Here is a 22565-nt window from a genome sequence, read left to right as displayed (position 1 = left end):
AGACAAGGGTGTCGTCAGGCGTGGCCCAAGAAATGTGATAGGACAGCTGATATTTCCTGGACACAAAAATGATCTGACATACAGGGTGAGCAGCAATCTGCAGCTGTTTGGTTATGATGCTGTGTTGTACGGGAAGATACTGTCTTTGGGTGACTGTAGGTGGATACATGATGGACGGCCTCTGTGGCCGAGCAGTTCTAGGCGCTTCAGTCCGGAACCGCGCTGCTGCTACGGCTGCAGGGTCGAATCCTGCCTCGGGCATGGATGTGCGTGATGTCCTTAGGTTAGTTAGGTTTAAGTAGTTCTAACTTCTAGGGGACTGATGACCTCAGCTGTTAAGTCCCATAGTGCTCAGAGCCAATTGTAAATACTTCTCATCCTTTGTTTGTTTGTTGTTGTTGTTGTGGTCTTCAGTCCTGAGACTGGTTTGATGCAGCTCTCCATGCTACTCTATCCTGTGCAATCTTCTACATCTCCCAGTACCTACTGCAACCTACATCCTTCTGAATCTGCTTAGTGTATTCATCTCTTGGTCTCCCTCTACGATTTTTACCCTCCACGCTGCCCTCCAAAACTAAATTGGTGATCCCTTGATGCCTCAGAACATGTCCTACCAACCGATCCCTTCTTCTAGTCAAGTTGTACTACAAATTCCTCTTCTCCCCAAACCATTTATCAACCACGTACACTTCCATACATCGCTACACTCCATACAAATACCTTCAGAAACGACTTCCTAACACTTCAATCTATACTCGATGTTAACAAATTTCTCTTCTTCAGAAACGCTTTCCTTGAACAGTACGCAGAGGCTTACGTAGATACTGTCCATATGCAAAAATGGTTCAAATGGCTCTGAGCACTATGGGACTTAACAGCTATGGTCATCAGTCTCCTAGAACTTAGAACTACTTAAACCTAACTAACCTAAGGACATCACACAACACCCAGTCATCACGAGGCGAGAAAATCCCTGACCCCGCCGGGAATCGAACCCGGGAACCCGGGCGCGGGAAGTCCATATGCATTTCTTGGGTTAGTACTATTAGTAGATCGTATCATTATTCTGTTCAGTATTAGCGGACTTTGTGGAAAGTAACCCCCATCCCTCTCACCCCCCATCTGGCATGTCTGCGGACTGCGTCGCCAGTGCTTTATAATGCGCGCTGCGGAGGATCGGTTTAACTTTGTGAAACAACCTGTAGTTGCTTTTTGCAACGTGGTGGGGTAGACAGAGTGGGACAACACCTGTCTGCAGACCTATGATGCAGGGAACTGCAGGACCACATTCCGGCGACCGAACTTCCCTCGCCGGCCGCTGTGGACGAGCGGTTCTGGGCGCTTCAGTCCGGAACCGCGCTGCTCCTACCGTCGCAGGTTCGAATCCTGCCTCGGGCATGGATGTGTGTGATGTCCTTAGGGTAGGTAGGTTTAAGTAGTTCTAAGTCTAGGGGACTGGTTACCTTAGCTGTTAAGTCCCATAGTGTTCAGAGCCATTTGAACCATTTGAACTTCCCTCGTGCTCCTACCCTTCAACCTGTTACAGCCCCAAAACAAAATTAATCCCTTAAATCGATTCTGCTGCACTTAGACGTGGTACACAAATATAGTAATTGTTCTTAACCTACTTCAGTTAAAAATAAATATTACTTTTATGCCACTAAGAGGCTATTTTTAATAATATAAGATTTCACGATCCCCTGCAATGCGAAAAGTGTTAGATCTACTGAAAAAATGAATAGGATGCTTTTCGTAGGAAGTTTAATGTAGCTTAATTTGAGAAACATTTTCGCTGGAAGCCAAGGTTTTCGAGTTATTCAAAAAACGTAACTTTTAAACGCACCCCCACCCCAACGCGCACGCCTCACGGTTGAAAGTTGCTAGAATATTGCTCATTTCACTCTTCCTTATCACTGTATAAAAATCTGTGGCTACACGAATTTTTTTTCCTATTCATCCTGTTTTCGTCTTCATTGCCTGGGCTATAACGCCTGGCGCTACGTGTGACTGCAGGCCACTACATCACCGCGCTCGACCGTTACATCACCTCGCTCGGCGTTGCGCAATAAGCTCTCGCGTGCCATTCCGCCTAAGCATTATCTTCAGTTTTCCACAGGGAAATTTATGTATCAAGTCAAAGATATAGAACTAAAGTGTCGGTCTTCGGCAGTTTCTCCAACTATCAAAACAAAATCTGTTTGATCACATACAAACTGTAGGTATTAAATAATTTTCTATGGTTACTAATAACACGAACCTTCTTTTGTGATTTGAAGGTATCATTTTCGATATAACTGAGAGAATCTAAGTGGTATCACTGAGACCGTAAGACTAGCCCTCCTCAAGTAATTCAGTGTGAAGCCTGAGTCTTGAGCGAATGAACAGTTTTGGACAAATCGAGAAGGAGTTAACTTATTAACACTGTGTATTGAAAATTGAGTTCTCCACTACATAGGACAGGAAGGCTTAACTTCAGTCGCTTCAATGAGGCGGAATGTTGACCGACCATTCACAAATCCTGTTTGCCAAACGAACAACACGCGTAATTCTTCTGCAGTTACCGGTACTTAACTGCAACCAGAAACTATAAACAATGTGGTAAACGTGAAATGAAGACAAGCTAATGTTGGAAGGGGAAAAATTACAGTGCACATGCAAGGAAAATAAACGATCATCTAGCCAGGTTGTCAGAGTATACAAAATGAAACCCCGAAACCAAATATAAATATGAAGAAATGCGAGTCGTTCGTATGCTTATTCTGCCTGCCCTATAAGTCAGATTTGTTGTACCACAATACATGGACTCTATTCAAAATAAGTAAATGTTCAAGTAAATAAAGAACCGTATTAATCCTCATGTCCATTTCTGTTGAGAAAGAGGATACCGGCTGTGTTCAGAGTAATGCTGAGACCAGAAAACATGGACTGCTTGTGAATGGCATTGCTCTATGTTCAACTATGTTTTTGCACCGCCCTGGACGACCATCGGGCATGGATGTGTGTGATGTCCTTAGGTTAGTTAGGTTTAAGTAGTTCCAAGTTCTAGGCGACTGATGACCTCAGAAGTTAAGTCGCATAGTGCTCAGAGCCATTTGAACCATTTATTTGGCCCAGTCACTATCAATGGACGACCCTGTATATACACTGATCAACCAACATTATGTCCACGTGCCTAATAGCCAGTACGTTCACCTTTGGCATGGACAGCAGCAGCAGCAGTGCATCATGGCTTGGAACGAATGAGACCTTGGTAGGTTGCTGGAAGGAGTTGGCAGCACATCTGCACACACAAGTCACTTAATCCCCGTAAATTCTGGAAAGGTGGTGGGAGGAGGGGGGGGGGGCGGGTGGCGATGAGCTCTGACACAACAGTCAATCACATCCCAGATGTGTTCGATCAGGCTCAGATCTGCAGATCTTGTTGAGTTAGGGGACTAGCACATCAATTATAACGCGCCGCTGTGTTCCTAAGACCACTCCATCATACTCCTGGCCTAGTGGTAAGCCACATTATCTTGTTGAAAATGCCACTGCCATCGGCAAACATGATAGTCGTGAAGGGGTATACGTGATCTGAAACCAGTGTACGATATTCCTTATCCATCATGGTGTCTTGCACAAGCTCCACTGGACCTATGGATGCCAACATAGATGTTCCCCAGAGAACATTGGAGCTACTGCCAGCTTGTCGCCATCCCACAGTACGTGCGTGAAAGAGCTGTTACCCTGGAAGAGGGTGGATTTGCGCCCTCCCGTCAGCATGATGGAGAAGGTACTGAGATTCACCAGACCATGCAACGTTCTTGCAACGTTCTACTTCTGTGCAGACGTCCAGTGGCGATAGTCACATGCTCATTTCACTCATAGTTGCTAATGTTGTGGCGTAAACATTGGCACATGCTTCGCTCGTCAGCTGTGGAGGCTCATTGTTAGGTGTGTTCGGTGCAATGTGTGTTAAGACTCAGTTGTACTCTACCCAGCGTTAAAGTCGGATATTAGTTCCGCCACAGTCTGTTGCCTGTCCTGTTTTACCATTCTGCCCAGCCTATGGTATCTGGCATCTGTGATGAGGGATGGCCGCCCAACCCCACAATGTCTGGACGTGGTTTCACCTTATTTTCACCAGAGTACTCCTCGAACACCTAACAAGATGTGCGGATTCTGAAATGCTCGTGACAAGCCTTTGGGCTATCACAGTCTGTCCTCGATCAAACTCAGACAGCCGGCAGGTGTGGCCGAGCAGTTCTAGGCCCTGCAGTCTGGAACCGCACGACCGCATGGATGTGTGTAATGTCCTTAGGTTAGTTACGTTTAAGTAGTTTTAAGTTCTGGTGGACTGATGACCTCAGATGTTAAGTCCCATAGTGCTCAGAGCCATTTTTGAAACTCAGACGGATCACAAGCCTTCCCCATCCTACATAGAGGCAGCACATTCACTGATACTACATGCACTGTGCGTGTGTCTGACTTGCAGACTCCTCTTCATGTAATATTTATATATATACATATATATATATATATATATATATATATATATATATATATATATATATATATATATAAGGTGTAAATTTTAAGTTGACAAACCAGAATTACTAGAAAAATAAGCTTCACACGAAAAAATGTGTAGAATCCAAAGTTGATTATTTTCGGGGGGGCCATCTGCTGGTGCTGAAATTAGCCCGCCACCCCAGCCTCGCTGGACTCGGGTAGGCGCGCCGGCCCCAGTTCGAATCCACCCGGTGGACTAATGATGAGGGCCGGTGTGGCAGCCAGCCTGGATGTGGTTTTTAGGCGGTTTTCCACATCGTACTAGATGAATACCGGGGTGGTCCCCACGTTCCACCTCAGTTACACGACTCGCAGAAGACATTTGCTACACGTTTCGTACTACTCCATGGGTTACACTAGCCGCAGACAGTTGGGGTACACACATTCCATCCCAGGGGGTATGGGGTGGCGACAGGAAGGGCATCCGGCCACCCCTCAAAATTAACACGCCAAATCTGGTTAACCATAACAGCAGACCCTGCCAGTCGGGATAAATGCTTGGAAAGAGAGAGTGGCGCATTTAGCAACACTCTTACGCTACTGCCACAAAATATGAAGAGACATCATCTTTCATATGTAGAAGCTCATCTTCGAACTTTGTGTCACACAGCTCCTTGATGTTCCGATTTTTTTGCGTCAGTGTAGAATGACCATTGTACTAAGTTTTGGTGTGTTACTCGAGAAAGGGCAATCTTTATGTGAGACTTCATTACCACCCAGTGCTGTGGTTTAAAATACAAGCAGAAGCCTTCACTATATAGACACAGTACAATATCAAGAACCAGTTATAAGAGTTGTGGGCTACAATGCCTCACGAGAGGCTCTACAACACCTGTCCGAGGGAATCAGTATATGCACCCAGGCCAGAGAGAGGGCAGCTCCTAATGATAACTGAGATCATACTGCCAAGCTCTTTCCAAATTTGACTCGATATTGTAATTACTGGAATAGCATGACATACCATCCCACCCTGCCGAAGTTTCATTTCGTTTTCACCTCCATTTCTGGGTTCTTCACTTTCTTTGTCGATCAGAGTAAATTCCGCATGTCACTGTTCGGTGAATAGCGGACGAAATTTCGCATGAATATTAGCAATGGTCAGTCCTACTCCACTAGTGCATGGAGCGAGGTCATGCCCTGAACTTCCTCAGCTTTCTTGGCCACCAGTTCTCTATAATTTACCCAATTTATGTTCTTGGACACCGGTGTTGCGTTTCCGTAAGACTTTTATCAACTTGTTACGACCTTAGCGACGCGTTTCTGAATTCGTTCCATGTTTGTTGTAATGCCTATCAGAAAAATGAAGAAAGCTGTAGATATAATTTAGAAATTGGAAATTTGTGGTAAGGTCTTATGGGGCCGAACTGCTGAGGTCATCGGTCCCTAAGCCTACACACTACTTAACCTAACTTAAACTAACTTACGCTATGGGCAACTCACACACCCATGCCCGTGGGAGGACTCGAACCTCCGACATGTGCAGCCGCACGGACCGTGATATGGCGCCTAGACTGCACGGCTACCCCGAGCGGCCGATATAATTTAGACTTGGGCGCATTAGAACCTTGTATTATTTTTCGTAACAGATGCACTACGTTTCCCGACAACCTTCCAACTAATCTAAGTCTTTCCTAGAACGGATGTCATATCGCTTTGTAATATTCTTCTCCGTATGTCAGAGCCTAACAATCTGTACAACTAATAGGATATTTGGGGTTCTTCCTCTTTGTTACCAGCGCTATCTTGTAATTATCGACACTTAAAGAGAGCTTGCTCTCCTTACGCTAAGTGTAAATATTGCCTTCGTCCTTCTACATTTCATAGGCTTGGTCAGGGAAAATTTATCGATATTTAAATGCTAAGTTTACTCATGTCCGTACTCAAGATCGTCATAGAGATTTTTCTACATTTTACCACACATGGAGGAATATGATTCGAATGCCGGTCATGAAAGTAATCATAATTTCCAAAACTTTTTCTAATATACTGTTGTTAGTCACCAGATCACATCGAACTGAGTATCCCAATTATCCTCCGAAAGTTCACTTTAGTGTCGCAGGGACACAAGGAACAGTGTATTCAGTGATCGCCCGTCTATGAGATGGGTACTTTAATAATTTCAAATACTTCTGTCCATTCTAACCAATATCCACTGCCGACATCTCTCTTCAGGAAGCTACGATGTCTCCAGTCATGTTGATTACTTTTTCCACTTTTTTGGTAGCATTCTTTCAGCAAAATACACTACTGGCCATTAAAATTGCTACACCAATAGGAAATGCAGATGATAAACGGGTATTCATTGGACAAATATATTATACAATAACTGACATGTGATTACATCTTCACACAATTTGGGTGCATAGATCCTGAGAAATCAGTATCCATAACAACAACCACTCGCCTCAATAACGGCCTTGATACGCCTGGGCATTGAGTCAAACAGAGCTTGGATGGCGTATACAGGTACGGCTTCCCATGCAGCTTCAACACGATACCACAGTTCATCAAGAATAGTGACTGGCGTATTGTGACGAGCCAGTTGCTGGGCCACTATTAAGCAGACGTTTTCAATTGGTGAGAGATCTGGAGAATGTGCTGGCCAGGGCAGCAGTCGAACATTTTCTGTATCCAGAAAGGCCGGTACAGAACCTGCAACATGCGGTCGTACATTATCATGCTGAAATGTAGGGTTTCGCAGGGATCGAATGAAGGGTCGAGCCACGGGTCGTAACACATCTGAAATGTAACTTCCACTGTTCAAAGTGCCGTCAATGCGAACAAGAGATGACCGACATGTGTAACCAATGGCACCCCATACCATCACGCCGGGGGATACGCCAGTATGGCGATGACGAATACACGCTTCGAATGTGCGTTCACCGCGATGTCACCAAACACGGATCCGACCATCATGATGGTGTAAACAGAACTTGGATTTATCCGAAAAAATGACGTCTTGCCATTCCTCCACCCAGGTTTGTCGTTGAGTACACCATCGCAAGTGCTCCTGTCTGCGATGCAGCGTCAAGGGTAACCGCAGCCATGGTCTCCGAGCTGATAGTCCATGCTGCTGCAAACGTCGTCGAACTGTTCGTGCAGATGGTTGTTGTCTTGCAAACGTCTCCATCTGTTGACTCAGTGATCGATACGTGGCTGCACGATCCGTTACAGTCATGCGGATAGGATGCCTGTCATCTCGACTGCTGGTGATACGAGGCCGTTGGGATCCAGCACGGCGTTCCGTATTACCCTCCTGAACCCACCGATTCCATATTCTGCTAACAGTCATTGGATCTCGACCAACGCGAGCAGCAATGTCATGACACTATAAACCGCAATCGCGATAGGCTACAATCGGACCTTTATCAAAGTCGTAAACACGATGGTACGCATTTCTGCTCCTTACACGAGGCATCACAACGTTTCACCAGGCAACGCCGGTCAACTGCTGTTTGTGTATGAGAAATCGGTTGGAAACTTTCCTCATGTCAGCACGTTGTAGGTGTCACCACCAGCGCCAACCTTGTGTGATTCCCGGGTTCGATTCCCGGCGGGGTCAGTGATTTTATCTGCCTCGTGATGACTGGGTGTTGTGTGCTGTCCTTAGGTTAGTTAGGTTTAAGTGGTTCTAAGTTCAAGGGGACTGATGACCATAGATGTTAAGTCCCATAGTGCTCAGAGCCATTTGAACCTTGTGTGAATGCGGTGAAAAGCTGATCATTCGCATATCACAGCATCCTCTTCCTGTCGGTTAAATTTCGCATCTGTAGCACGTCATCTTCGTGGTGTAGCAATTTTAATGGCTAGTGGTGTAGTATGAATCCTATGTGAGTTAATTAAATAACAATGACTAAAATGAACCACGTCCCACAGTGTCTTAGAAACAGCCTGTCCCAAGCTAGACATTTGTCATGGGAACACAAAGGCATGGAAGAGGAGTGCTGTGAAGGTTGCCTTGTTCGATAGCATACGCTAAGGGGAGTGACTCAAATTGAGTACCGTCACTACTTCTGTTTACGAGAAGTCTGTTCGAGCAGCTGCAATGTAATCTTCATTTGCTTCTATTTCTCGTGGTTGAAACTCTCAATAAATTTTTTCTAAACAGTGCTTCTCTTTCAGGTCAGTTTCTTCATTCAGTACCTGGATCGGGAATTATGTGTATATCTGTAATTCTTTCCCAGTGTTCATGGTACATACTTTAGATATTTTCTGTAAAATTTTTACACAGTTTTCAATGCGTTGTGCTTTGTCATTTTCATTCTTAAGATGTAGGTACAGAGCTGACTAATTGTTTTCGCATGATCTCGTAAGTCCTTTGAATCTAATGTTGATACTTCTGACCGTTTGTGCGATGTAGAATTTAATGATAAATTTTTGGACACAAGCAGATGGGGTTGCAATGGGCAACTGTGTAGTAGGAATAATTGCAAACATATTCAGAAATACACTATGTGATCAAAAGTATCCGGACACCCTAAAAACATACGTTTTTTTATATTCGATGCATTGTGCTGCCACTTACTACCAGGTACTCCATATCAAAGACCTCAATAGTCATTAGACATCGTGAGAGAGCAGAATGGGGCGGTCGCGGAACACGTGGACTTGGAACGTGGTCAGGTGACTGGCTGTCACTTGTGCCATACGTCTGTACGAGAGATTTCCACACTCCTAAACATCTCTAGGTCCACTGCTTCCGATGTGATAGTGAAGTGGAGACGGGCAGGGAAACGTACAGCACAAAAGTCTGACTGACAGAGACCGCCGACAGTTGCAGAGGGTCGTAATGTCTAATAGGCAAACATATATCCAGAACATCACACAGGAATTCCAAATTGCATCAGGATCCACTGCAACTACTATGACAGTTAGGCCGGAGGTGTGAAAACATGGATTTCATGGTCGAGCAGCTATTCATAAACCACGCATCACGCAGATAAATGCCAAACGACGCCTCGTTTGGTGTAAGGAGAGTAAACATTGGACGATTGAACAATGGAAAAATGTTGTGGGGAGTGACGAATCACGTTACAAAATGTGGCGATCCGAAGTCAGGGTGTGGGTATGGCGAATGCCCAGTGAACGTCATCTGCCAGCGTGTGTAGTGCCAACAGTAAAATTCGGAAGCGGTGGTGTTATGGTGTGGTCGCACTTTTCATGGAAGGGGCTTTGCATCCCTTTTTGTTTTGCGTGGCACTATCACACCACAGGCCTACATTGATGTTTTAAGCACCTTCTTGCTTCCCACTGTTGAAGAGCAATTCCTGGATGGCGATTACATCTTTCAACACTGCCGAGCACCCGTTCACAATGCACGGCCTGTGGCGGAGTGGTTACACGACAGTAACATCCCTGTAATGGACTGGCCTGCACTGAGTCCTGACTCGAATCCTATAGAACGCCTTTGGTATGTTTTGGAACGCCGACTTCGTGGCAGGTCTCACCGACTGACATCGATACTTCTCCTCAGTGCAGAACTCTGTGAAGAATGGGCTGCCAATACCCAAGAAACCTTCCAGCACTTGATTGAACGTATGCCTGCGAGAGTGGAAGCTGTAATCAAGAATAAGGGTGGGCCAACACCAGACCGAATTCCAGTATTACCGATGGAGGGCACCACGAACTTTTAAGTCTTTTCAGCCAGGTGTCCCATTACTTTTGATCACATAGTGTACATCAGAATAAAAAATTATTAGTTCCATCAGACAATTAACTGAAAAAAAATTATGTGTTACTACACATACATGGACGACATTCTATTGCTGAAAATGATGACATTCAAGAAATACACCAAAAATTTAAAATTTACATCGAAAAATAAACTTTACTATGTAACCTGAGACCAATAACTCTATAAATTTTCTTGACCTAGAAATAAGTAACAACAAGAACACATTCGAAACGTATAGAAAAGCAGCCACTACAGACAACATCATTAATAAACATTCTTGTCACCCGAATACAGATAAATAAGCAATTTTCAAATCGGTGACCAACAGAATTGTAAATGTGCCCCTAGAGCATCACACAATACGAAAAGAAATCAAAACACTATAATAAATAGCACAAAAAATAATTCTCACCCACGTGTAATACCCATAATGTACAACCAACAAAAGTACGCGCAAAAAATTATTTGGGCCACACAATGAATAAAATGAACAAATTTTTACATAACACAAACCCTAAAATTAGCGTTCCACACGACCGATGACCTGAAAATATTAATTCGATTAGGAAAATCCAAAATCTCAGAATTTCCGAACCCAGAACTCTCCAGAATGTTCTGTGAAAACTTAAATAAATTCTAAATCAGACAGACAAGAAGAAACATCAACATTAGATTTAACGAACATATGAGAACATGAGAAAGCAATTGTTCAACTTTCGACCAACACCTTAAAAATGAAAACGGCAAAGCATAACACATTGAAAACACTTTACAAATTTTACACAGAATATCTAAATGACGTTCCATGAACATTTTGGAAGAATTAGAGATTACACACATACGAGAAATTTCGCGAACGGCCTGGTCAGTAAACAAACTGACTTGCAACTGAAGCCCTACTTAGAAAATTTTATTGAAATTGCCTGCCACTAGAAAGGTTAAAGAGATGAAATCACAAATAACAAATACATAAAAATTTTAACCAAATAATAGCTATGTTACAAACACTCCATCCCTGGTACTCAAAGATAAAAAAATCTGTAAGCATCAACGATTCTAGCTGTCAAACACTTATCACAAAAAAATTCATGTTATAAAAATTACGTGATTCTAATAATATTATTTCGTACCAGACAGCTCACAGTTGGCCCCTAGGTGCCATGTGATCGTCAACTCTACGTAGACGTAAGTAAAAATTTAAATTATAAAAATGACATTATTGATCATAAGTAAGCCGAAAATAAGGTTTACTGTTCACAATATCCACATGTGCACTTCAAAATGGCATTGTAAGCCGAAACAGGCAAGCATGTTCTGCTAAAATCTCGAAAAGCAAGCAAATTGGCTCATTACAAAATGTCATATTTCGACTTAGCTCGTGCTGTAGGCCCTACTGACAAGCGACTTTCGTTTATAATAAGATGTTGACATTCGGAAATACCCTCAAATGGGAGCTGAAGGAGAAGTCTATAAACGCCATAGATGCACGCTTGTTACGAAGTAAATGCTATCAGGAATCTAATTCATAAGCTAAAAGGCGAAATTTGTTAAAAAATGACGTCAAAATGCATCCTCAGGCAGGCGAGCTCGGCCGTCGATACACGATAAACTGACTTCTGGCACTGAAGTAGTTCATTGAGTGTTGAAGACTCATAAACGCACTGGCACTGAAGTAGTTCATTGAGTGTTGAAGACTCATAAACGCGCTTCTTAATATTTTTTTTAGTGATAGCCTATTGCAGTATTACTTCTGATCTCCTACTCCGTAGACAGTGAGAGAATATTAATTTTTTTTTGGTGAAATATTCAACGCCAAAAACGAATGTAACAATGCGCGTCGATGCTAATTTTAGTTTATAAAGTTGTCAAAGACGTCCCGAACAACATTACCGACCACGCTGCAAATCCTACTGAAGAGTGTTGACAGGACAACTGAAGAAACAATTACCCAAGGAACGTTTGAACTGAACTTAGCGTTTATACAAGAAAATTACATTATGTGAACTTTTACCAGCTCTCTGTGATGTGCTACCATGTGACGTACTTTAAGAGGATTACTTACTATCTGAAGATAGAGAACGATGAATTGCCAAGATAGCTTGTAATGACTGTTCAGTACCTCGCTTTGAGGAAGTACAGCGCTTGCGCCTAGAGCTGTGAAAAGCAGCAAGCCACCTTACGGTTGAGTTTACTCGACCGGCCCAGGAGCATTTTATTCAGCGCGTCTTAGCAAACAGATAGGAACATGCCGATGGCATGCATTCAACTGCTAAATGCAGCTATAAATGTGGTAATAAGTCTGCACAATTTGGTTGACTTCTTGAAGTAACGTCGAGAAGTATTATCCTCTGATAGAAATGCTACTGTCACAAAAACTATATTACTTTATTTCTTTCTTTCTTTTGCTTGTGCCGTTTGCCCGCAGTGACGCAGGGTCGGCATGGTTAATCGGATTTGGCAAGGTTAATTTAAGGAGTGGCCGGATGCCCTTTCTGCTACCATCCCGTACCCCCGGGACGGAATGAGTGTACCCCAACTGTCTGTGTCTAGTGTAATCGATGGAATAGTGTGAATGTGTTCAGATGTCTGCGAGCCGTGTAACTGAGGCAGGACGTGGGGACCAGCCTGGCTTTAACCTAGTGGGATGTGGAAAACCGCCTAAAAACCACATCCAGGCTGGCTGGCAGACCGGCCGACGTTGTTAATCCGCCGGGCGGATTCGATCCGGGGCCGGCGCGCCTACCCGAGTCCAGGAAGCAGCGTATTAGCGCTCTCGGCTAACCTGGCAGGTAATTATATCACTATAATAGAATTTCAAAATTTTATCTTGCTTCAATGTCCTTTGGGAAATAAGATGATGATCCAGATAGCTAAGGATATTATACCGTTTGACAGTTCCTACAGTAAAATTTGCCGGATATTTTTACTATAGTTTTGAGAACCGGCCTGAAAATATAGGATATAAAGTTATCAGCAATGGAGCCTAATTTAAAGGTAGAAGTCCTCTGCTTTACATTTAATATATAACGTTCTTCCCTAGAGCATATGGCAGTGATTTGTAAAACACGCCATTCCGTTGAATACTCGTATCATCAATTTGCACTTAAATCCAAATAGAAGCATACTTCCGATGCCGTTTATTACCCATTACTAGAAAACTTACAAAAATGCCTTAGTTTTCTGTGAAGTTTCTTTGTGAGGGAATCATTTATAAAGATACATAAAAAAATATTTCTTAATAAACGTGCTATCATAAACTCATTACCTAATAGACTCGAGTAGATGGGAATATGGTGTACGTAAAATAAGCTCTAAAAGGAAACTACGTCCCAAAAACCTCATAACTACTGAAAATTAAATGAAGTGGCTATTAAAATCTTTACAAGATCACGTATTTGATTGTCATTCTTAGAGTAAGGTAACACCTGCAAGAGAAGTGAAGGAATGAAAGAGCATAATAAGAGGAATGAGTCAGATGCTACATATTTTGGTTGTAGATTTGGTATTAACATTCCAATGGCATGGTATGCTACCCTTACATGATGCTGAAGATGCAGACGAGACATTCACCCCGTGCATCTGCAATTTCTTCAGGCTAACCGAATCTGACCGGAATGAAATCGTATCTGAATCTCCCGGTTACCAACACATCATTTTATCTTTTTGTAAACACCTTCTGTGTTCTGTTGGAAAAAAATAAGAATGCATTAAGCATTCAATGAACATGATACATTACAGAAAATATGTCCACCAATATTATATTTACCATAAATATAGTTTTTGTGTCTTATCGAGAGGTATTTGATACTTACGAAACTTGAGAGATATTCCCCGCACTACCCATCTGCATAGACCCGTATGTGGACGGGGCAGATGTCAAAGTATGTATGTCAAGGGTACGGGGTGCATCTTCGATTTGATCATTGGTCCTTTTCATGGTGACTCCCTCTGAAATAAAATTAAAGCTCTTAATTTCTTCCTACCAGAAGTCATACATAATACAATTATTTGCATTTCACTTATTCTAGACATATTTAAACTATATAACGCTTACTGTTGTAAAGCCAGCAAAACGCAGATGATTTTATGTACCTCCACCTCCATTATCTTTAATTGAACTCGCCACTGTTTTACAGGAAGAATGGTATACACCTAGATCTCTACTAGAGTTTGGAATTTCCGTTGCGAGGCCATCTTCACCAGGATCTCTGTTGCGTTTTATTTGATTGACGTAACTTTTAATCATTTCGATGCTTGGTGTTTTTAATTTTCATTTGGGATACTATCGTGGAATTCTAGTCGTTCCACCGATTTTTCATATTTCAATGGCTGTCAGTAGCGTACAGTATTCTTCATTGTTAAGTACGCGTTTTGGATTTTCTGCCCTGAAGCTTAGTGATTGTTGAACATACCCCTATATAGAGCTGTTGAACATTTTGTAATAGTCTGTGTATTATATTTTTTAAAGCTTTCATCCATGATTTGAAGGAGCTTCTTTCTAAAGCACCTCTTGTGTCACCTATTAATTTTATCTTGTCGCTTCTTCTCAGTCTGATAAATTTTCCAATTATTGCTTGTTAAGCTGCTATAAAAATTGTTTCTAGCTTTATTTGTCAGTTGTAACTAATTCTTCAAATTCGTTATTCCACCATCTGTGCTTTCTTTGTTTGTTCTCTGGAGCTATTTCAAATGCAATATGTTTCATGGTTTCTATGAGGTTGTTGGCATTAATATTCACATCTATCAGCATCTTTTGAAAATCACATTTCCTTTCACTCAAAGTTTCGTTACTAGTTCTCTTAGTTGTACTGGTTCGTGTCATGATTTTATGTTTTGAAATAAATATCATATGGATATCCGTTGGGCAGTGACCTGAATCAATTTCCATTTCTCTAATGATTCTGGTATTCTTGATTTTTTGAAAATTATGTCTGGAGATGGCGATATCATCATTTCGAGACTCTTTCAAATCGGGATTTGGTTATATCCATGTTTTTGGCTTTCTGGGTGGTTTTCTGAAGCGTGTTTCCATGATATTAAGATCGAATGAGTTGCATATGTCTACCAATCTTGAGCAATTTGTGTCAGACATTGTGAGCTGGATAGTTTCGAATAACTTTTCGGAATGATTTATTCTTACCTAGTTTGCCATTTAAGTCCCCGGCGTGATTATTATGTTCTTTTTGTGAGTTTTCCACAGTCTGTTTCACAGATTTTTCCCTAAAGTTTTCTACTTTGTCTCTGTTCTCCTTGTTTCCTTCATTTGCTGATGCGTGGCAGTTGAGTATTGAGAAAAATTTATTATTTCATTTAATCACTAAAAGAGAATCGTTCAATAAAGGACTCAAAATCAAAACCATTGCGGATTATATTTTTGTGAATTTCTATGGTTGTTACCAGAATTCTGAGGTTTGAGTTGGAAAGTCTAACTGCACGTTTATCTTTCAAAATTCGATAGTTTGCCTTATCCATTGTTAGGTTATCAGCATAACGGGTTTCTTGGATGGCTGCTATCAAGGTGGAAGTTGAAGTTCAATAAGTTTATAGTTTGGTTTGGTTTTCCGTATTTGCAGAGTGTGTTAATATTTATGAGTGCAAATTTATATTTGCTCTTAAACTTAGTTTGAAATTACAAAGGTTTTCAGGGTCCCCAAACGTTCTTTACGTGATGGTGCAGACACTCAAGAATCGGAACGTCTGCTTGCACTCCTTTCACGACTGGATTGGCAACCTGGAGTAATACTGTTTTTTTTTTTTTTCATCACACGCATGCTTATCCAGTTTTTGCAATGTGGATAGACATTGTCTAGCAACGTTATAAGTTAGATTCTTAGTCCTGGAGTGTTCTTTTTCAGTAGGTTGTCTACACCATGTTTGTCCGTCCTCTTCTGAAGTATTACTGCGCTGTGTGGAATCCGCATCAGACAGCACTGACGGAGGACATTATAAAGGTTCAGAGAAAATCAGTTCGTTTTGTATTATGGCGAAACAGCTGAGAGAGTGCCACAGATACTATAAGCGAAATGGGGTGGCAGTCATTAAGACAACGGCGTTCTCGTGGCGGCAGGATTTCCTCATGAAATTTCAGTTACCAACTTTCTCCCCCGAATGCGAAAACATTTTCTGGTACCCATTTACATAAGCAGAAACGATCATTGTAATAAAACAAGAGAAATCAGAGTTCGCACGAAAAGGTTTAAGTGTTCGTTTTTCCCACGTAATGTTCAAGAGTGCAACGATAGAGATATTCCTTGATGGTTGTTTGACTAAGCCTCTGTCACACACTTAATAACGAATTGCAGAGCAGTCATGTAGATGTAGATGCAAACAGTATGGCAGATTCCATTAGTGAATGTGATCCATTTCACGTTAAAATTAAAAAAGAAGTAGTCAGTTCATACCATGTTAAAATATAACCAAAGCAGTAGATTATGAACTCGAAACTGAAGAAATGAATCAGAGTGTAGTTGTTGAACAGCAATCAGTTACTTCTAAAATGACGGAAATATTAAAAAATATCAGTGTTAATACGAATACTATGAACAGTAATATAGGTATTCTGCAACGTGTTCTTACTAGCAAGGCTGAAGAAACTACACTACTGGCCATTAAAATTGCTACACCATGAAGGTGACGTGCTACAGACGCGAAATTTAACCGACAGGAAGAAGATGCTGTGATATGCAAGTGATTAGCTTTTCGGAGCATTCATACAAGGTTGGCGCCGGTGGCGACACCTACAACGTGCTGACATGAGGAAAGTTTCCAACCGATTACTCATACACAAACAGCAGTTGACCAGCGTTGCTTGACGAAACGTTGTTGTGATGCCTCCTGTAAGGACGAGAAATGCGTACCATCACGTTTCCGACTTTGACAAAGGTCGGACTGTAGCCTATCGCGATTGCAGTTTATCGTATCGCGATTTGCTGCTCGAGTTGGTCGAGATGCAATGACTCTTAGCACAATATGGAATCGGTGGGTTTAGGAGGGTAACACGTAACGCCGTGCTGGATCCCAACGGCCTCGTATCACTAGCAGTCGAGATGACAGGCATCTTATCCGCATGGCTGTAACGTATCGTGCACCCACGTCTAGATCCCTGAGTCAAAGATGGGGACGTTTGCAAGACAACAACCATCTGCACGAACTGTTCGACGACGTTTGCAGCAGCATGGACTATCAGCTCGGAGACCGTGGCTGCGGTTACCCTTGACGCTGCATCACAGACAGGAGCTCCTGCGATGGTGTACTCAACGACGTACCTGGGTGCACGAATGGCAAAACGTCATTTTTTGGATGAATCCAGGTTCTGTTTACAGCAGCATGATGGTCGCATCCATATTTGCCGACATCGCGGTGAACGCACATTGGAAACGTGTATTCGTCACCTCCATACTGGCGTATCACCCGGCGTGATGGTATGGGGTGCCACCGGTTACGCGTCTCGGTCACCTCGTGTTCGCATTGACGGCACTTTGAACAATAGACATTACATTTCAGACATTTCAGATGTGTTACGACCCATGGCTCGACCCTCCATTCGATCCCTGCCAAACCCTATATTTCAGCAGGATAATGCACGACCGCATGTTACAAGTCCTGTACGGCCTTTCTGGATACAGAAAATGTTCGACTGCTGCCCTGGCCAGCACATTCTCCCGATTTCACACCAATCGAAAACGTCTGGTGGTCGAGCAAGTGGCTCGTCACAATACGCCAGTCACTACTCTTGATGAACTGTGGTATCGTGTTGAAGCTGCATTGGGCAGCTGTACCTGTACACGCTATCCAAGCTCTGTCTGACTCAATGCCCAGGCGTATCAAGGCCGCTATTACGGCCAGACGTGGTTGTTCTGGGTACTGATTTCTCAGGATCTGTGCACCTAAATTCCGTGAAAATGTAATCACATGTGTAAGTAGGCTGTTTAGGTTTTTATGTTGGTAACGCCATGTAGCGCTCTGAGCTGTGTGCAGTCTGTGGCTGGTTTGCATTGTTGGAATTTGCTATTGTAGTGTTGGGCAGTTGGATGTGAACAGTGCGTAGCGTTGCGCAGTTGGAGGTGAGCCGCCAGCAGTGGTGGATGTAAGGAGAGAGATGTCGGAGTTTTGAGAGCGGCTGATCTACACGTGTGTCCATCAGAGACAGTAAATTTGTAAGACTGGATGTCTTGAACTGATATATATATATATAATGACTTTTGAACACTATTAAGGTAAATACATTGTCAAAATCTTTCACTTGCTAACTATGCCAATCAGTATTTAGTGCCTTCAGTAGTTACAATCTTTTATTTAGCTGGCAGTAGTGGTGCTCGCTGTATTGCAGTAGTTCGAGTAACGAAGATTTTTGTTAGGTAAGTGATTCATGAAAGGTATAGGTTATTGTTAGTCAGGGCCATTCTTTTGTAGGGATTTTTAAAAGTTAGGTTGCGTTGTGCTAAAAAATATTGTGTCAGTTTAAGCATAGTGATTTATAATTATTTTAAGGGGACGTTTCACATGTCAGTTCTAGTATAATATATTTGTCCAATGAATACCCGTTTGTCATCTGCATTTCTTCTTGGTGTAGCATTTTTAATGGCCAGTAGTGTAGTAAGATAGAAATTAATATTTGTAAAACGCAACATAATAATAGCAAGATGGAATATAACATTAGTAAGCAGGAGACGAACCGTAGTAATATGAAGAAAGAGAAGATTACTGAATTAGATAAGAGTCTTACAGTTTAGATCATGCACTCTGGAAGCACGAGCTCTCCAGCCATACCTACACCTAGCCCTCCGAGTTTCGCTGATAGGGAAGGAGGAAGAGAAAAATAAAGGTTGCAGCCAGACGCCACTAGAACAAACCATTCGGCATCTCAGGCGTCAAGCAGTTTGCTGACAATACTACTTGCGTTAAATTACTTTTACACTCTGCATTAGGAATACTATGGCGTATCGTCCTTGTCTAAAAAAGAAAAAGTAGAGATGCCAGATCTTTCTATGCTGAATGGGAATTAGAGATTGCAGGTAAAAGAAAATGCTCAGAGCCATTTTTTTGAATGGGAATTGTCTTACTTTTCGTATCGTTTAAAGGCCTTGCAAAGTGCTTAGTGTGGCATCACACGATCACGCGCTAGAAAATCAGTTACTGGTTTGGTTTTTTTGGGGAAGGAGACCAGACAGCGAGGTCATCGGTCTCATCGGATTAGGGAAGGACGGGGAAGGAAGTCGGCCGTGCCCTTTGAAAGGAACCATCCCGGCATTTGCCTGGAGTGATTTAGGGAAATCACGGAAAACGTAAATCAGGATGGCCGGACGCAGGAATCAGTTACTGGAAAGTCATTACATCAGCCAGAAAGACGGTACGACGCACTTGTTTTCTGACAAGCTACAGTAAGTGCTGGCTTTACTGTAGGCGGCCATTAGGACAGAAACACAGTTAATGGTAAGTATAGTAGTGATAAAATCTTCTGTGGTCGACATCGGCAATTATTTGAATTCATTAAGCTTCTTAATGCAAGGTGTCAATCATTTAGTGACAGATACGGCGGACAAACAAACAGAAACCATATGGAAAAATCGGCTTCAAGTTCATGATAGAACATTTCCCGTATCTCAAGACAATCATCTGTAGAATAGACATGACTGACTACCTTTTAGTAACCGAAACATTTCATCATAAGTTCTCAAAGAGACTCCAAGACAATGAACGAGTGAAGACGGATTTCGATTTATTTGTCAGACCGTTCCCGCTTTTCGCTGATAATGTATCTCTTTACTATCAACCTGAAGCGATAGACATACAGTGTGTCACCGAGCTCAACGACTGTTTGTTCAGTCCATGAACTTAAAAAACTTTGATAAATGTTGTCTCAAAAGCAATATCCTCGACTGCATTCACAAGCTTCTAAAGTTATTTCAGTTTATGACCTTCTGGAAGTCCCGTTTTAAAACATTCGTGCGCACCGGTTGTTTGTCACTCACTCCGCCCCACTGCAGCCGCCTAATGTTCGAGTTGCAAAGTGCTGTATACCGGAGTAATAACCAGAGCGCGATGTTGAAGGACAGAGAAGACGGGGGCGATCGACACATTTGCCCAACGTGTTCTGAAATCTACGAGCATACATGCTGTTTAATCCGGCTGTTTCGTCCATACCAAAGATCTCCGCCGGTGGGCTGTGATCATGCGGGCGGGAGCCGTTAAGAAGTCACTTTTTATGTTTTTCTTGAATAACTCTAAAACTATTGCTTCTAGCGAAAATATTTCTCAAAAAAAAAAAAAAAAAGGATTCAGATGGCTCTGAGCACTATGGGACTTAATTTCTCAGGTCATCAGTCCCCTAGAACTTAGAACTACTTAAACGTAACTAACCTAGGGACATCACACACATCCATGCCCGAGGCAGGATTCGAACCTGCGACCGTAGCCGTCGCGCGGTTCCAGACTGCAGCGGCTAGAACCGCTAGGCTACTCCGACCGGCAAAATATTTCTCAGTACAAAATTAAATTACATTAAATTTCCTACAAAGAAGGTACTATCCATTTTTTCTCTTGGACTGTTGGTTTCTGCCTTACATGGGATGGAAAAATTGCAGGCTGGAAAGAAGAAGCACGAGGGAAGTTCGGTCGTGGGAAATTGGTCATGCATTTCCCTGCATCATAGGTTTGCAAAGTGAAGAAGGAGCCGTTGATTCTCCACTCTATCTACTCCACCACGACGCAACAAACAATTAAAACCGAGCGAGGTGGCGCAGTGGCTAGCACACTGGACTCGCATTCGGGAGGACGACGGTTCAATCCCGTGTCCGGCCATCCTGATTTAGGTTTTCCGTGATTTCCCCAAATAACTCCAGGCAAATGCCGGGATGGTTCCTTTGAAAGGGCACGGCCGGCTTCCTTCCCCGTCCTTCCCTAATCCGATGAGACCGATGACCTCGCTGTTTGGTCTCTTCCCCCAAACCAACCAACCAACCAACCAACAATTAAAGGGTGTTTCATAAAGTTACACCGACTCACCGCAGCGTGCCTTACGATTCACTGGCGACGCAGTGCGCAGATACGCCAGGGGAAAGTTTATTTTCCAGAAAGCGCGTGTAACATTACATAGTATACAGATATAAGTTACTAATAACGTAAGAAACGCATATTGACTCAATCTACGTAAATCTCTGTACATTGTATTGTATCGAACTGTGGACCCAGAAACGACGGAGAGGCTTCGTCCCCGTCGTAGCCTGCAGTGGTACACCACCCCACAACAGGCTACAGCAGTCCAGTCACCCCACTGCCACCGCACGCCGAACCCAGGGTCATTGTGCGGTTAGGCTACCAGTGGACCCCCCCCCCCCCCCCCCCCCCGACACCTAGGAGCGTCTCACACCAGACGAGAGTAACCCAAATGTTTGCGTAGTAGAGTAATGATGGTGCACGCGTACGTGGAGAAAGTGTTTACGCAGCAATCGCCGACATAGTGTAACTGAGGCGGAATAAGGGGAACCAGACCGCATTCGCCGAGGCAGATGGAAAACCGCCTGCGGTAGCGTTCTCGCTTCCCACGCCCGGGTTCCCGGGTTCGATTCCCGGCGGGGTCAGGGATTTTCTCTGCCTCGTGATGGCTGGGTGTTGTGTGCTGTCCTTAGGTTAGTTAGGTTTAAGTAGTTCTAAGTTCTAGGGGACTGATGACCATAGATGTTAAGTCCCATAGTGCTCAGAGCCATTTGAACCATTTGAAAACCGCCTTAAAAACCATAAACAGGCTGGCCGGCACACCGGATCTCGACACTAATCCGCTGGGCGGATTCGTGCCGGGATCCGGCACGCTTCCCGCCCGGAAAGCAGTGCGTTAGACCGCGCGGCTAACCGGGAGGGCTAATCTCGGTGTACAGTTGTACACCGCTAGAGGCGAAATTGATTCTTAGTCAGCCTGCACGGCTTCAGGGAAACGCTGCCTTCCTTTCCTTCTCGAAGAATGAGAGCTATGTGTTTAACTTTGAACATAGCTGCTAAGGTTCAGTGACAGTGTCAGAATTATATTAGAACAAATAAGCCCTTAGTCACAAATATTAAGTCAAAATTGACCAGGTTTCGACGCTACTATGAGCGTCGCCTTCAGAATTAAACTAACTCTTCTAAAATATATTACGTATATAATACATTAATAAAATTAAAGTTTGTACTGACTGGAAAGAGATGCAGTACTTACAAGTCACATTTTAAAAAAATCTAAGCCTGAACGGCAACCCTTGTTCACTCAAGCACGAGCAGCCCTTAGCGCCTCGCATTTTATTTACAACTATTTATGACGTGGCCGTTCCAGCTTAGATCTTTTTAAAATGTGACTTGTAAATACTGC

The 22565-nt window shown here is 43.0% G+C and overlaps 1 protein-coding gene across 1 annotated transcript in view; it reads right to left on the bottom strand.

Annotated features, from left to right (window-relative positions):
- LOC124556632 overlaps positions 1–22565 on the bottom strand; it is a 79829-nt gene that overhangs the window by 10533 nt on the left and 46731 nt on the right. The window contains exon 2 of the mRNA XM_047130601.1: positions 14038–14173. Within this exon, the coding sequence (XP_046986557.1) occupies positions 14038–14162 (125 nt within the window). The 5' untranslated portion in view covers positions 14163–14173. The remainder of the gene's footprint in view (positions 1–14037; positions 14174–22565) is intronic.

This window comes from Schistocerca americana, chromosome X, assembly GCF_021461395.2.
Source record: "Schistocerca americana isolate TAMUIC-IGC-003095 chromosome X, iqSchAmer2.1, whole genome shotgun sequence".
Lineage (NCBI taxonomy): Eukaryota > Metazoa > Arthropoda > Insecta > Orthoptera > Acrididae > Schistocerca > Schistocerca americana.
The sequence above is the reverse complement of the archived record's forward strand: the minus strand, read 5'-3'. Positions and strand labels throughout refer to the sequence as shown.